The sequence below is a fragment of the Nerophis lumbriciformis genome, linkage group LG24 (assembly GCF_033978685.3).
Source record: "Nerophis lumbriciformis linkage group LG24, RoL_Nlum_v2.1, whole genome shotgun sequence".
Taxonomy (NCBI): Eukaryota; Metazoa; Chordata; class Actinopteri; order Syngnathiformes; family Syngnathidae; genus Nerophis; species Nerophis lumbriciformis.
The window spans coordinates 4,453,275-4,470,000 of NC_084571.2; the positions used below are offsets into that span (position 1 = coordinate 4,453,275).

Below are 16,726 nucleotides of genomic sequence, written 5' to 3' on the forward strand. Positions count from 1 at the left end.
ATAGGTCAGTGTTTTTCATAGCTACCATTGTTCTCTGTTTGACTCCTTTCACCTTCTCTTAAATTCCACACTACAAAATAATACAAGTATGAACGATTCCTGCTGATATCGTGTCAGATTAAAATCAGTTTAGGCCAGTACCCAAAGCTCCAAAACCGGAATCGAGTATCAAGGGTGGAAAAAGTATCAGGACACCGCCACTATTGTCCAAAAGTTAGTTCCTAAATTAAACACGCTCATCAGCATGAGCTAGATCCCAGAAGGCCGTGTTTGAGGTCCAAGGTCGCTTTAGCACAGCTTTGCAGAAACCATTTTTCACCCAATCTTCACACTTTTAGGTAACAATAACTTTTAACCCAAGTGCAATCCAAGAACCCTGTTGATTTTAACTCCAGTGCAGTCCAAGAACCCTGTCGATTTTAACCCCAGTGCAGTCCAAGAACCCTGTCGATTTTAACCCCAGTGCACTCCAAGAACCCTGTCGATTATAACCCCAGTGCAGTCCAAGAACCCTGTTGACTTTAACCCCAGTGCAGTCCAAGAACACTGTCGATTTTAACCCCAGTGCAGTCCAAGAACCTTGTTGATTTTAACCCCAGTGCAGTCCAAGAACACTGTTGATTTTAACCCCAGTGCAGTCCAAGAACCTTGTTGATTTTAACCCCAGTGCAGTCCAAGGACCCTGTTGATTTAAACCCCAGGGCAGTGTCCAATAACCCTATTGATTTTAACCCCAGTGCACTCCAAGAACCCTGTTGATTTTAACCCCAGTGCAGTCCAAGAACACTGTTGATTTTAACTCCAGTGCAGTCCAAGAACCCTGTCGATTTTAACCCCAGTGCAGTCCAAGAACCCTGTCGATTTTAACCCCAGTGCACTCCAAGAACCCTGTCGATTATAACCCCAGTGCAGTCCAAGAACCCTGTTGATTTTAACCCCAGTGCAGTCCAAGAACCCTGTCGATTTTAACCCCAGTGCAGTCCAAGAACCTTGTTGATTTTAACCCCAGTGCAGTCCAAGAACACTGTTGATTTTAACCCCAGTGCAGTCCAAGAACCTTGTTGATTTTAACCCCAGTGCAGTCCAAGGACCCTGTTGATTTAAACCCCAGGGCAGTGTCCAATAACCCTATTGATTTTAACCCCAGTGCACTCCAAGAACCCTGTTGATTTTAACCCCAGTGCAGTCCAAGAACACTGTTGATTTTAACTCCAGTGCAGTCCAAGAACCCTGTCGATTTTAACCCCAGTGCAGTCCAAAAATCCTGTTGATTTTAAGCGCAGTGCAGTCCCAGAACCCTGTTGATTTTAACCCCAGTGCAGTCCAAGAACCCTGTTGATTTTAACCCCAATGCAGTCCAAGAACCCTGTTTATTTTAACCCCAGTGCAGTCCAAGAACCCTGTTGATTTTAATGTCACTCGCAAACCAAGATGCGCGCTTTGACCCTTGTGGTCGGGTTTGCGACGCCACCTGCCCGACCTCTTCGTTTCATGTCGGGCCCCGCCCACTTCCTCCCCGGTTGCTAAGCGTCACTTCCTCCTCTGTCGTTACTTTGTGCTGCTCTTCAACTTCTTCCTCTTCCTCCTGCCGCTCATTTTGGCGGCTGGCTCGCTGCTCGGCAACAACCACCAACGCTCTCAGGTAGGCCTTCGTCATCCTCATCCTCGTCACTGTCATACGCCTGCAGCACTTTGCCGCGATGCGTTTACTGGCCGTCGGTAAACGCCATGACCTATTGTATGTATGTATGTATCTATGTGTGTGTGTGTGTGTGTGTGTGGAGGTTTTTTACCATCAATGTTGGTTGAGTGTGTGAATGTTATGAGACAAAGATGGCCGCTTGTGTAGAAACTGTACTGAGAACATGTTGAGTGCAGGTGTTTGTGGTTGACCTGACTCCGCCCCCACATCCTCATCGTGTGACGGTTTGCATTCTGAAAAATTAATTTGAATTATTGCTCGCCTTACACATTTAGTGCTGCACAAGAAGCAGAAGCAGTTGTGCAAAGTTTCCGCTTCCTCTTTCCCCCGCCTGTCACACAAACGGAGACGTCATCGCCGATTGGCTCAACCTGTGACGCTGCCCTTACAGGTCGCCATGTCCAGGAAGGTTGTGAGGACCAGCAAGTTCCGCCATGTTTTCGGCCAGGCGGCCAAGGCGGACCAATGCTACGACGACATCCGCATCTCTCAGATGACTTGGGACAGCAGCTTCTGCTCCGTCAACCCCAAGTTCGTGGCCATGATCGTGGACGCCAGCGGGGGCGGGGCCTTCATGGTGCTGCCGCTCGGCAAGGTGCGTGCCCCTTTGACCCGCCGTCCGTCGCTCGTAACGCCACAGACTTTCGAGGAGAATGAGGAAGTTTGATGGCGACTGAGATGTTTTCACCATATTAGGAGGTGGCCTCAGTCAGGGCAGGATGTACCCACCCCCCTTCCCCCCATGCCTGCTCTGTGACGTCACATGTGGTCGCTTTCTGCTGCTTTGCTGCACCGCATGCGACATCGCTCTCTTTAATTCTTTTTCTCGTCACTATGAGAACCCTATGTTGCGCTACTAAAGCAGGTGTGTCCAAAATGTGCTATTTTTTTAACGGCTTCTAAAAATCCATTCAAAACATATTTTTAAAAAACATGAAAAAAGAGGACTAAACGGGCAAACAGTTGAAATGTAACGACAAAAAGTTTCAATGTTCACTCTAATAACAGTTTTTTTCTTTAAAATTGTCATTACTCAAAAATAATAATTAATCAAAATCAATGTTATGAATTACTGTTATTATTATCCAATTACTTCATCAAATATTACACTTTAAATTATTTTGGGGGTGATATTGCATATTTTGTGTGTTTGCCATATACGTTTTCTTTGACAAAAAGGGCATAAAACAAACTAAAAAATAAAAATAATGCAAAATTATCATTAACAGATAGATTTGAAGTTGATCTGCCCATGCTCCCTTTGGATTGCTTTTGACACAAAACCTTTTTTGTCCAAGAACCCTGTCGATTTGAACTCCAATGCAGACAAGAACCCTGTTGATTTTAACCCCAATGCAGACCAAGAACCCTGTCAATTTTAACCCCAATGCAGTCCAAGAACCATGTCGATTTTAACCCTAATGCAGACCAAGAACCCTGTTGATTTTAACCCCAGTGCAGTCCAAGAACCTTGTTGATTTTAACCCCAGTGCAGTCCAAGAACCTTGTTGATTTTAACCCCAGTGCAGTCCAAAAACCCTGTTGATTTTAACCCCAGTGCAGTCCAAGAACCATGTCAATTTTAACCCCAATGCAGTCCAAGAACCCTGTCGATTTTAACCCCAGTGCAATCCAAGAACCCTGTCAATTTTAACCCCAATGCAGTCCAAAAACCCTGTTGATTTTTTACCCCAGTGCAGTCCAAGAACCCTGTTGATTTTAACCCCAGTGCAGTCAAATAATTATAATTATAAGTAACAGATAGATTTTAAGTTGATGCTCCCTTTGGATTGCCTTTGACACAAAATGTCAATAAATAATTGCTATTTAATTGTAATTAATTATATTTTATTTAGTATAGATCGTGTAATATAAAAATAAAATGTATTTTAATATTTTATCGATCGAAATGTAGGTCACACCCTCTACCCCCTGTTTTTAGCGGTCAACATCCAGTAAGGTAACAGTTGATGGAAAATACAACATTTAATGCTTTATTAACAGATTAATTTGCCTTCACTGAGGTTGGTTCATGTTTGTGCTTAATATGTGGGGAGAAAATAGCAAACAAGAACAAAAATCAAATGTTGAAGACATTTCCTGAACAAACACACAGCATTTGCGAAAAAATACACAGCTGGAGATGACCGAAAGAGAGCAGTTTTGGAACTGATCAGAGCAAAAAAACGTTTTTTTCTTAGTGTTTGATTTCATAAGTGCTATTTCATAAGTGTAGTGAAACTATAAATGACGTTATCGTCATTTTAGGGATCAAACAGAGTTTGCGGCTCTCGTGGGTTTTATTTGGTGGTGAATGGGCTCTATGTGGTGAAGGTTGCTGACCCCTGGTCTAGACTTAAGTGTTGAAAGTTTAAAAAAAAAGAAAAAGAATGTATGACTTATTTTTAACACTTTGGGTCGGCAAGAATTTTAGTGGGGCTCTTCGCTCAAAAAACTATAAGAGTGAAGTAAAATCAATGAGGTTATGAATTATTGACCTATTTAAGGCTCCAGTTACTTCACATCAAATATTTTACTTTGAAATTTTTGGGGGAGAAATATTGCATTTTTATTGTATTTTTGCTTTTAGAAACAGGGTTTTATTTGACGAAAAAGGCATTAAACATCCAAATATATATATATATATTTTTTATATCAACAAATAAACCTTAAGTTGATTTAGAGATTTAAATGTTGAATAATAATAAAAAATAATATATGAAATTTCAAAATGTTTACGACTGAGGCCCGAACTGAAAAAAAAATCAATGTATTGTGTTGGTTTTGAAAATGAAAACTATCAAAATGTTGTTCTAAAAATGTTGTAACTACGTTATTACATTTAATATTGACAGGAATAAGCAGTATGTGGCCTACCGGTTTTTCCCTGTATATTTATGGACGTTAACCTCAAAGTAACAATAAAGTAACCTAACTTATTGCATCGTGGTCAGGGGGTCAAAAGGGGTCTCGAAAAGCAAGAGACTTGCTGTATAATTGCATTTCAAAAATTCTTGAATAATACACAAGCCTCCAGCTAGGTGGCGGTACTGCTTGAGTTAAACAACGGGCCTAACCAGGAAATATGAGCGATGGGGTGTGAGAAAACACGTCTTCATCTTGGTGGCATGTACGGGCTGGTGCCAGAATATTATCAGGTTGTCAGTCATATTTCAATTAGGGGGATGTTGGAAAAAAATGGAGAAGCACCGAGTTAGTATAATAGATATCGCCGAGGAGAGAGAGTTTTTATCACACAGTATACAGTAAGGGCCAAACGAAACAAAATATTGTTTGCTAAGAGCCACACTGCACAGAAAATCCAAGTGTCCTCCAGTAATTATTTAAAAAAAAGTTATACTTATGGTAAATGTATACTGTAGAGACCGATAATATTAATAAAAATAAAAAAAAGTTTAAGGTAAATTTTTTTATTCTATTATTCTTAATTTGGTATTACTTTTGATACTACTACTATTATGCTATTATTATTGTTCTTATTACTTTATATTGTTACCTTTTATCGTGTCTACTGTCAACCTTTTCTTTTTTTTTCTTTATTATTCATATTTTTTTATGTTTTGTGTATTATGTTTTGGATAATGTTAAATTCAGTTTTTTTAGGCATTTTCATTTGTTTGTTGTGTGTTTGTGTGTGCGTTTTCATTTGTGTGTCTGTGTGTGCGCACGCGTGCACTTTGTGTGGCCTGCGTATGAAAGTGATATATGAATAAAATGTTAATTTGATATAATCAAGGATTATAATTGTGTTATCCTGTTTTATCACTACAGTATCATGAATATAAAGATATGTAAATATATATATATATATATATATATATATATATATATATATATATATATATATATATATATACGGTAGTATATACATTTTAGTATATAGTACAATATAGTATGTAGTATATACATTTTAGTATATAGTACAATATAGTATGTATTTTACATATACATTTTTTGTATATCTATGAGTGCCTACGAAAGGTTAAATATATGGATTATTGGAAACAATTTGTTTTATTTTTTGTACAATCATGACAATGTTAAACTAAAAGTATACTATAAAATACTGATAAAAAACAACATACAAATTATACAAGGAAATGTAATATTACATATTGTAAAATACTGCTGTGCTCTGCCTATTATCAATCAATCAATCACAAAATATCCTTTATTTAACCAGATAAAAACTCATTGAGATTAAAATCTATATTCCAAGAGTGACCTGGCCAAGAGGGCAGCAAAAACTAAGTTACAGAAATACATTTAAGAACAGTAGCAGTCACACGGCACAATTAAAAATAAATTACTTGCATATATTAACATAAAAACAATGTATAAAATGTTTCAGTAAGAACAACTTAAAAACAAGAACAATGCCCAATAGAAACAGTCTCACGATCCTTTAAAAGGGCCTGAAATTCCCCCAAAGTGATTTGCTCAGGTAACCTCAGATCCTTCTGGAAGTTATTCCATGACCAAGGAGCAGCATATCTGAAATCTTTTTTGTGTTGGCTTTAGGAACAAACATGCTAAGTATGTCCTGTGACATTAATCTGTAGCGAGTGGAAGCTCGACACGTAAAAGAACAGAAATAAGGGGGAACCTGATCAAGAAGTGATTTATATACAAAACACAACCATCGAGAAAATCTGCATACTGATAAAGATGGACGGTTTACCTTTGCCTCTATTAAATATTATTATAATTTTTTGTAAAAGTATAAAGAATATGATTGAGTATTATTTAGCGGCAATAATAGGACTAAATGTGCTGACGGATGATGTCATGGCGTGTGTGTGAACAGACGGGCCGCATAGACATGTCCTACCCCACCGTGTGCGGACACACAGGCCCCGTGTTGGACATCGAGTTTTGTCCTCACAACGACAACATCATCGCCAGCGGCTCCGAGGACTGCAGCGTCATGGTGAGACACCCGCGCCGCCTCTCTCACGCGTCTTTGGCGCAGCGTCTTCATGACCCCGCCCCCTACCTGTCTTCACGGGCAGATTTGGGAGATCCCGGACGCCGGGCTGACGTCGCCGCTCACGAAGCCTGTGCTCAAGCTGGACGGTCACTCCAAACGCGTCGGCATCCTCAGCTGGCACCCCACGGCTCACAATGTCCTGATGAGCGCAGGTGATCGCTCGTTAGATACATATTTGCATGTGCAAGCCCCGCCCACTCTGCTGTATTGAATATAAAACACATCTTCCGAAAAGTGATTCATGAGTTCTCTTTGCAGGCTGTGACAACGTGGTGATCCTCTGGAACGTGGCCCGCGGCGAGGCGGCCGTGAGGATCGACAGCGTGCACTCTGACCTCATCTACGGCGTCAGCTGGAACCGCGACGGCTCCAAGATTGTGACCTCCTGCAAGGACAAGATGCTGAGGGTGCTGGACCCTCGCAAGGGCACCGTCCTCCTCGTACGTCATCTTGCCTTTTACTTTTACACACAACTTTACCACCCAACTCATGTGTAAGAACATCTCATGCTGCATATTAACATTTTATAATGCGTAATATCGTCTTATGATGTGTAATAACATCTAATCATGTGTAATAACATCTAATGGTGCATAATAACATCTTGTGATGTGTAGTAACATCTTATGATATGTAATAACATATTATGATGTGTAATAACATCTTATGACGTGTAATAACTGTCAGGTTCAAACACTGATGACATCTATTAAACAAAACAAGAAGCAAGGAATCAAACAGAGACATAATTAAATTTGGCTCAATTGAGGAGAAACGCGTACACCTGTACCCTTGTACACCTGTACCCTTGTACACCTGTACCCTTGTACAGTGTCACCACGCTGTGACGAAAGATTGTACGCCTCCTCTTTTATTTGGACTTTCCCTGATTACATGGCAACAGCTGTTTCTAAGGGAGGGGGGTCGTAAAAAGCTACTGCCTTTGGTTACAAAACAGTTCAAAGAAAAAGTCTCTGGAGCTTGGGCCGGTCCTGCTTCCTCTCCACTTTGTAGATCTCGGGTCAAGACAAAATCTTTCTGTGGATTACAATACATCAAAGAAACCGACGCCTTCATGTTGCTTCCCATCCTACACAGTGGAGTTTTACAAGCCTTTTGATTGGTAGGATCAAAGACAGCTTTTGTCCTCTCGCCGGGAACTCATGGGAACACAAAGTTTTGTGTTAACTTAGATACAATTATTCTGACAATAACATTTCATGGTGCGTAATAACATCTTGTGATGTGTAATAACGTCTAATCATGGGTAATAACATCTCATTATGCGTAATATGTTGTGATAGATAATAACATGTCATAATAATGTGTAATAACATCTCTTAATGGGTAATAAATTATGATCGGTAATAACCTCTATGTGTAATAACATCTTATGGTGCGTAATAATATCTTATGATGTGTAATAACATCTAATCATATGTAATAACATCTCATGGTGCATAATAACATTGTGTGATGTGTAATAACATCTTATTATGTGTAATAATGTATATTAATGTGCAATTACCTCTATTTGTGTGTAACAACATCTCATAATTGGTATTTACATCACATGATGGGTAATACCATCTCATGATGGGTAATAACATCTCATGGTGGGTAATAATATCTCATGATATGTAATACCATCTCATGATGGGTAATAACAACTCATGATGGGTAATAATATCTCATGATGATGGATAATAACATCTTATGATAGATTATAACATGTCATAAGGATGTGCAATAACAAATAATGATGGGTAATAACATCTCATGAAGTGTAATAACTCATGATTAATGATATCTCATGATGTGTAATAACCTATATTCATGTGTAATAACATTTTATGATTTGCAATAATCTTTAAACATGTATGATAACATATCATAATGTGTAATAATCTCTAATAATGTGTTATAACATATCATGATGTCTTGTAACATCTCATGATGTGTAATAACATCTCATGATAGGTAAAACATATTTGCGATGGGCAGTAACCTCTAATCATGTGTAATAACAACTCATGATGTGTAATAACTCATGATGCATGATAACATCTCATGATGATGCGTAATAACATTGTATAATAGGTAATAACATGTCATAATGACGTGTAATAACATTGTATAATAGGTAATAACATGACATAGTGATGTGTAATAACATCTCATGATGATGCATAATAACATCTTATGATAGATAACATGTCATAATGATGTGTAATAACATTGCTTAATGGGTAATCACTTATGATGGATAATAACCTCTAATTATGTGTAATAACATCATATGGTGCGTAATAACATCTTATGATGTGTAACAACATCTAATCATGTGTAATAACATCTAATGGTGCGTAATAACATCTTATCATGTGTAATAACATCTAATCATATTTAATAACATCTCATGGTGCATAATAACATTGTGAGATGTGTAATAACATCATAGGATGTGTAATAACATCCTATGATGTGTAATAACATCTTATGTGTAATAACATTTCATGGTGCGTAATAATATCGTGTGATGTGTAATAACATATCATAGTGCATAGTAACATCTTATGTCTAATAACATCTAATCATGTATAATAACATTTCATGTTGTGTAATAACATCTCATAGTGCGTAATAACATCTTGTGATGCGTAATAACATCTTATGCTGGATTATAACATGCCATGATGTGTAATAACATCTCTTAATAACCTTTAATTATGTGTAATAACATCTTATGATGTGTAATAACTAATGTTGTGTAATGATAACTCATGATGGGTAGTAACTCATGATGGGTAGTAATCTTTAAACATGTATAATAACAAATCATGATGTGTAATAACCTCTAATCATATGTTATAACATATAACAGCGTCTTCTTGAAGGTTAGAATGTGACTTCTGCCAAGTCTCAGCAGTCTGTTTGGTCTGCGTGTCCAGGAGAAAGAGAAACCTCATGAGGGCTCCAGGCCGGTCCGGGCCGTGTTCGTGTCCGACAGGAGGATTCTCAGCACTGGCTTCAGTCGCATGAGTGAGAGGCAGGTGGCGCTGTGGGACCTGGTGAGTCCTTCTCTTCTTCTTTGTTAAAAAAAACCTCAACAAAAAAAGTCGATTTTTCCAAAACACTGCACAGCATAGCATAACATCATGTAAGGTAACATAGCATCATGTAAGATAACATATCGTGGCAGTAACATCATGAAAGGTAACATATTGTAGCATAACATCGTGTAAGCTAACATGTTATAGCATAACTTCATGTAAGATAACATCGTAGCATAACATCATGTAAGCTAAAATATTATAGCATAGCATCATGTAACAACATCCTGTAAGTTAACATATCATAATCGTAACATCATGTGAGCTAACATAACGTAGCATAACATTATGTAAGGTAACGTATCGTAACCGAAACATCACGTAAGACAACATAACGTAGCATAACATCATGTAAGCTAACATAATGTTGCATAACATCATGTGAGATAACATATCGTAACCGTAACATAATGTAAGCTAACATAACGTCGCATAACATCGTGTAAGATAATATATTGAAACATAAAATTATGTAAGATAACATAACATAGCATGACATTATGTAAGATAACATATCGTAACCGTAACATCATGCAAATAAATAATTGATAAAGGGTTATACTTGTATAGCGCTTTTCTACCTTCAATGTACTCAAAGCGCTTTGACAGTATTACCACATTCACCCATTTACACACACATTCACACACTGATGGCGGGAGCTGCCTGTAAGCTAATATATCGTAGCATAACCTCATGTAAGATAACATATCGTAACATAACATCATGTAAGATAATATCATGCAAGATAACATATCGTAACCGTAACATCATGTAAGATAACATAACGTAGCATAACATCGTGTAAGATAATATATTGTAACATAAAATTATGTAAGATAACATAACGTAGCATAACATAATGTAAGATAACATATCGTAACTGTAACATCATGTAAGCTAATATATCGTAGCGTAACATCATGCAAGATAACATATCGTAACCGTAACATCATGTGAGATAACATATCGTAGCATAACATCATGTAAGATAACATATCGTAACATAACATCATGCAAGATAACATATCGTAACCGTAACATCATGTAAGATAACATATCGTAACATAACATCATGCAAGATAACATATCGTAACCGTAACATCATGTAAGATAACATAACATAGCGTAACGTTATGTAATCTAACATAATGTAGTGTAACATTATGTTAGATAACATATCGTAGCGTAACTTCATGTAAGCTAACATGTCGTAGCATAACATTATGTCAGCTAACATGTTGTAACCGTGTCATCATGTAAACTTACATATCGTATCATAACATCATGTAAGCTAACACATCGTAGCATAACATCATGTAAGATAATATATTGTAACATAAAATTATGTAAGATAACATAACATAGCATAACATTATGTAAGATAACATATCGTAACCGTAACATCATGTAAGGTAACATCGTAGCATAACATAATGTAAGCTAAAATATTGTAGCATAGCATCATGTAACATTACATAATGTAACGTAACATCATGTGAGATAACATATCGTAACCGTAACAAAATGTAAGCTAACATAAAGTAGCATACAATCGTGTAAGATAATATATTGTAACATAAAATGATGTAAGATAACATAACGTAGCATGACATTATGTAAGATAACATATCGTAACATAAAATCATGCAAGATAACATATCGTAACCGTAACATCATGTAAGATAACATAACGTAGCATAACGTCATGTAATCTAACATAATGTAGTGTAATATCATGTAAGCTAACATATCGTAGCATGACATCATGTAAGATAACATATCGTAGTGTAACATCATGTAAGCTAACATATTATAGCATAACATCATGTAAGCTAACATGTCGTAGCATAACATTATGTCAGCTAACATGTTGTAAACTTACATATCGTATCATAACATCATGTAAGCGAACACATCGTAAGATAATATAATGTAACATAAAATTATATAAGATAATATATCATAACCGTAACATCATCTAAGCTAACATATCGTAGCATAACATCATCTAAGCTAACATATCGTAAAATAACATAATCTAAGCTAACATATCGTAAAATAACATCATCTAAGCTAACATATCGTAAAATAACATCATCTAAGCTAACATATCGTAAAATAACATCATGTACGATAACATTATGTATCGTGATATCATTTAGATGAGTTTATAAACTGTGGATGATAATATTTGTTCCATTTTTGGATACATCTCCTTGTCTTCTCATCCCTATGCCGTGTTCCTCACAGGACAACTTTGACGAGCCGCTGACCTTGCAGGAAGTGGACACCAGCAGCGGCGTCCTGCTTCCTTTCTATGACCCCGACACAGGCGTCTTCTACCTGTGTGGCAAGGTCAGAGGTCAGACACGGCCTTTTGTGTGTCCCTCCACCCCCGCCTCCAGCTGACCGCCATCTTGTCCCCGGCAGGGCGACAGCAGCATCCGCTACTTCGAGGTGACAGAGGAGGCGCCGTACGTGCACTACCTGTCCATGTACGGCAGCAAGGAGAGCCAGAAGGGGGTGGGCTACATGCCCAAGAGGGGCCTGGAGGTCAACAAGTGTGAGATAGCCAGGTAGCATGTCAGCATCTTTTTCGCTACATATTTGATCATATAAAGGTAGCATGTTAGCATATTTTTTGCTACATGTTTGATCATTATTAGGTAGCATGGTAGCATCCTTTTTTCTACTTTTTTGATATCTAAAATGGTAGCATGTTAGCATATTTTTCTATACTTGTTTTATCACTAAAAAGGAAGCATGTTAGCATCTTTTTGTCTACTTATATGATCATAAAAATGTAGCATTTTAGCATCTTTTTATTTACTTATTAGATCGTAAAAAAAGGTAGCATGTCAGCATTTTTTCCCTCTACTTATTTGATAGCTAAAAAGGTAGCATGTTAGCATACTTTTGTCTACATATTTGATCACTAAATATTTACCGTTTTAGCATAATTTTGTCTATTTGTTTATAAAAATGTAGCAAGTTAGCATCTTTTTATGTACCTATTAGGTAGCATGTCAGCATATTTTAGTGTACACATCTAATAATAAAAAAGGTAGCATGAATAGCATCTTTTTTTTTAACTTATCTGATAATAAAAAGGTAGCATGTTAGCATATTTAAGTGTATGTGTCTAATAATAAGAAAGCTAACATGTTAGCATCTTTTTGTTTACTTATCTGATAATTAAAAAAAGGTAGCACGTTAGCATCTTTTTGTTTACTTTTCTGATAATAAAAAGGTAGCATGTCAGCATATTTAAGTGTACGTATCTAATAATAAGAAAGGTAACCTGTTAGCATCTGTTTGTTTACCTATCTGATAATAAAAAAGGTAGCATGTTAGCATCTTTTTGCTTACTTTTCTGATGATAAAAAGGTAGCATGTTAGCATATTTAAGTGTATGTAGGGACGGCGTGGCGCAGTGGAAGAGTGGCCGTGCGCGACCCGAGGGTCCCTGGTTCAATCCCCACCTAGTACCAACCTCGTCATGTCCGTTGTGTCCTGAGCAAGACACTTCACCCTTGCTCCTGATGGGTGCTGGTTAGCGCCTTGCATGGCAGCTCCCTCCATCAGTGTGTGAATGTGTGTGTGAATGGGTAAATGTGGAAGTAGTGTCAAAGCGCTTTGAGTACCTTGAAGGTAGAAAAGCGCTATACAAGTACAACCCATTTATCATTTATCTAAAAATAAGAAAGGTAACATGTTAGCATATTTTTTGTTACATGTTTGATCACTATTAGGTAGCATGGTAGCATCCTTTTCTCTACTTATTTGATATCTAAAACGGTAGCATGTTAGCATATTTTTCTATACTTATTTTATCACTAAAAAGGAAGCATGTTAGCATGTTTTTGTCTTCTTATTTGATCACTAAAAAGTTAGCATGTTTGTCTAATCACATGATCATGAAAAACTTTTAATGTTAATATATTTTTGTCTACTTATTTGATCATAAAAAGTGAGCATTTTAGCATATTTTTCTTTACTTATTTGATCGTTAAAAAGGTAGCATGTTAGCATGTTTTCTCTTCTTATTTGATAGCTAAAAAGGTAGCATGTTAGCATATTTTTGTCTACTTATTTGTTCAAAAAAATGTTGCAAGTTAGTATATTTTTATGTACTTATTTGATCAAAGGTAGCATGTCAGCATATTTTAGTGTACACATCTAATAATAAAAAGGGTAGCATGCTAGCATCTTTTTTGCTACATGTTTGATCATTATTAGGTAACATGGTAGCATCATTTCCTCTACTTATTTGATATCTAAAATGGTAGCGTGTTAGCATATTTTTCTATACTTATTTTATCACTAAAAAGGAAGCATGTTAGCATGTTTTTCTCTTCTTATTTGATCACTAAAAAGTTAGCATGTTAGCATATGTTTGTCTACTTACATGATCATGAAAAACTTTGAATGTTAGCATCTTTTTGTCTACTTATTTGACCGTACAAATGTAGCACTTTAGCATCTTTTTCTCATTTATTTGATCGTAAAAAAGGTATCATGTCAGCATTTTTTCTCTACTTATTTGATAGCTAAGAAGGTAGCATGTTAGCATATTTTTGTCTACATATTTGATCACTAAAAATGTACCGCGTAAGCATATTTCTTTTCTACTTATTTGTTCATAAAAATTTAGCATCTTTTTATGTACCTTTTTGATCATTAGAAAGGTAGCATGTCAGCATATTTTAGTGTACACGTCTAATAATAAAAAGGGTAGCATGAATAGCATCTTTTTGTTTACTTATCTGCTAATAAAAGAAGATAGCGTTAGCATCTTTTTGTTTAATTTTCTGACAATAAAAAGGTAGCATGTCAGAATATTTAAGTGTACGTATCTAATAATAAGAAAGGTAGTAACATGTTAGCATATTTTTGTTTACTTATCTGACAATAAAAAGATAGCATGTTAGTATCTTTTTGTTTATTTTTCTGATAATAAAAAGGTAGCATGTCAGCATATTTAACTGTACATATCTAATAATAAGAAAGGAAACATGTTAGCATCTTTTTGTTTACATTTGTGATGATAAAAAGAAAGCTTGTTAGCATCTATGGCCCCGCCCACTAACCCTCACTGACGCCCCCTCCAGGTTCTACAAACTGCATGAGAGGAAGTGTGAGCCCATCATCATGACTGTGCCAAGGAAGGTGAAGAAAATATACGTTTTTACACTTTTTGTAATGTCAGCTCATCTTTCTTCTTCTTTTTCTTTTTCTTTTTTCTTTTCTTTTTTCTTTTGTCCTTCTTTTCCTTTTTCTTCTTTTCTTTTTTGTTATTTTTCTTCTTCTTATTTTCTTATTTCTTTTGTCCTGCTTTTCTTTTTTCGTCTTCTTTTCCTTTTTCTTCTTTTCTTTTTTCTTCTTTTTCTTTTTCTTCTTTTCTCTTTTCTTTTGTCTTTCTTTTCTTTTTTGTCTTCTTTTTTTCTTTTTCTTATTTTCTTTTTTGTTTTTTTTCTTGTTATTAGATTTTTTTATTTTGTCCTTTTCTTTTTTTGTCTTTTCTTTTTTGTTCTTTTTCTTCTTATTTCCTTTTTACTTTTGTCCTTCTTTTCTTTTTTTGTCTTCTTTTAATTTTTGTTCTTTTCTTTTTTGTTCTTTTTCTTCTTATTTTCTTTGTTCTAGTATCCTTCTTTGCATTTTTCGTCTTGTTTTCCTGTTTCGTCTTTTCTTTTTTCTCTCTCCATTGTTTTTTCTTTTTCTTTTTTTCTTTTTTCTCTTACTTTTTCTCCTTTTTTAACTTCTCCTCCTCCTTGTTTTTCTCTTCTTCTATTTGTTCTTTGTCTTCTCCTTCTCCTCAACCTCCTTCATCTCTTCGTCTTCTTTTTTCTTTTTTCTTTCTTTCGTTCGATCTTTTTTCTGTCTATATTTCCTTCTTTTTCTTCTTCTCTTCCTGCAACTCCTTCTTCTAAAATTCTCCTTATCATTTGTTCTACTTTTTTTCTTTTCAATTCTATTCTTCTTTTTCTTTAGATTTTTGTTTTCTTCTTTTGTTCTCTCTCTTTTTGTCTTCTTCTCATTATCTTCCTTCTTCTTATTCTTGACCTTCTTCTTTGCTATCTTGCTTCTTTTTTACTTCTCCTACTTGTTGTTCTTTCGACTACTTTGCATTCTCCTCATCCGTCATCTTTTCTCTGCGTCTTTTTCTCTTCCTCCATCCTTTTTGTACTTGTTTTTATTTTATTTTTAATTTTATATTATATAAGTTTTTAACTTTTCCTTTGTTTTACTCCTCCTTCTTCTCCTTTTCTGCGTTATTACCTTCTTCTTCTCCCCCCGCACAGTCTGACCTCTTCCAGGAGGACCTTTACCCCGACACCATCGGCCCGGAACCGTCCGTGGAAGCCGACGCCTGGTTCGGAGGAAAGGATGCCCCGCCCATTTTGATCTCCCTCAAGGACGATTTCGTCAGCACCACCAAAGCCAAAGAGTTCAAAGTTCACAAGAGCCTCCTGAAGACGACCAGTGCTTCGGCAGGCGGGAACCACACGGACGGAAGCGGGGTGAGAACTTTTTTTGAAATCCAACATAAGGTTACAGCTTTTTACTCGCTTGCGTTAGCATGGTTGTTAGCATTTCACTTCCTGCTTACAGTTTTTATGATGGATGGATTTTCTTCTATTAAATTATTTTAACAAATTGAAAACATCTTATAACACAACATTAAATACCATTAAATTAGATAATTTTACTAATAATTATCAACCTTACATTTCTAAGGTATTGAAAACAATAAGTCAAATCTGCTTTAAAATGTGCATTTTTATTTATGTACATACATTTTTGCAAATGTATTACCAAAATGATATTCTCATCATTAAGACCAAAAAAGAAAATGTTTTATAGATATGTAATAAATGTTTGTATTTATTATTATTAAT

General features: G+C 36.1%; 1 protein-coding gene across 1 annotated transcript in view; it reads left to right on the forward strand.

Moving 5' to 3' along the window:
- Window positions 1-1,530: 1,530 nt before the first annotated feature.
- coro1a (coronin, actin binding protein, 1A) overlaps window positions 1,531-16,726 on the forward strand; it is a 17,227-nt gene continuing 2,031 nt past the window's right edge. Inside the window, exons 1-10 of the mRNA XM_061981381.2 lie at window positions 1,531-1,642; window positions 2,094-2,297; window positions 6,531-6,653; window positions 6,736-6,865; window positions 6,972-7,153; window positions 9,665-9,784; window positions 12,078-12,182; window positions 12,258-12,403; window positions 14,939-14,996; window positions 16,130-16,348. Coding sequence (XP_061837365.1) covers window positions 2,100-2,297; window positions 6,531-6,653; window positions 6,736-6,865; window positions 6,972-7,153; window positions 9,665-9,784; window positions 12,078-12,182; window positions 12,258-12,403; window positions 14,939-14,996; window positions 16,130-16,348 — 1,281 coding nt within the window. The 5' untranslated portion in view covers window positions 1,531-1,642; window positions 2,094-2,099. The remainder of the gene's footprint in view (window positions 1,643-2,093; window positions 2,298-6,530; window positions 6,654-6,735; window positions 6,866-6,971; window positions 7,154-9,664; window positions 9,785-12,077; window positions 12,183-12,257; window positions 12,404-14,938; window positions 14,997-16,129; window positions 16,349-16,726) is intronic.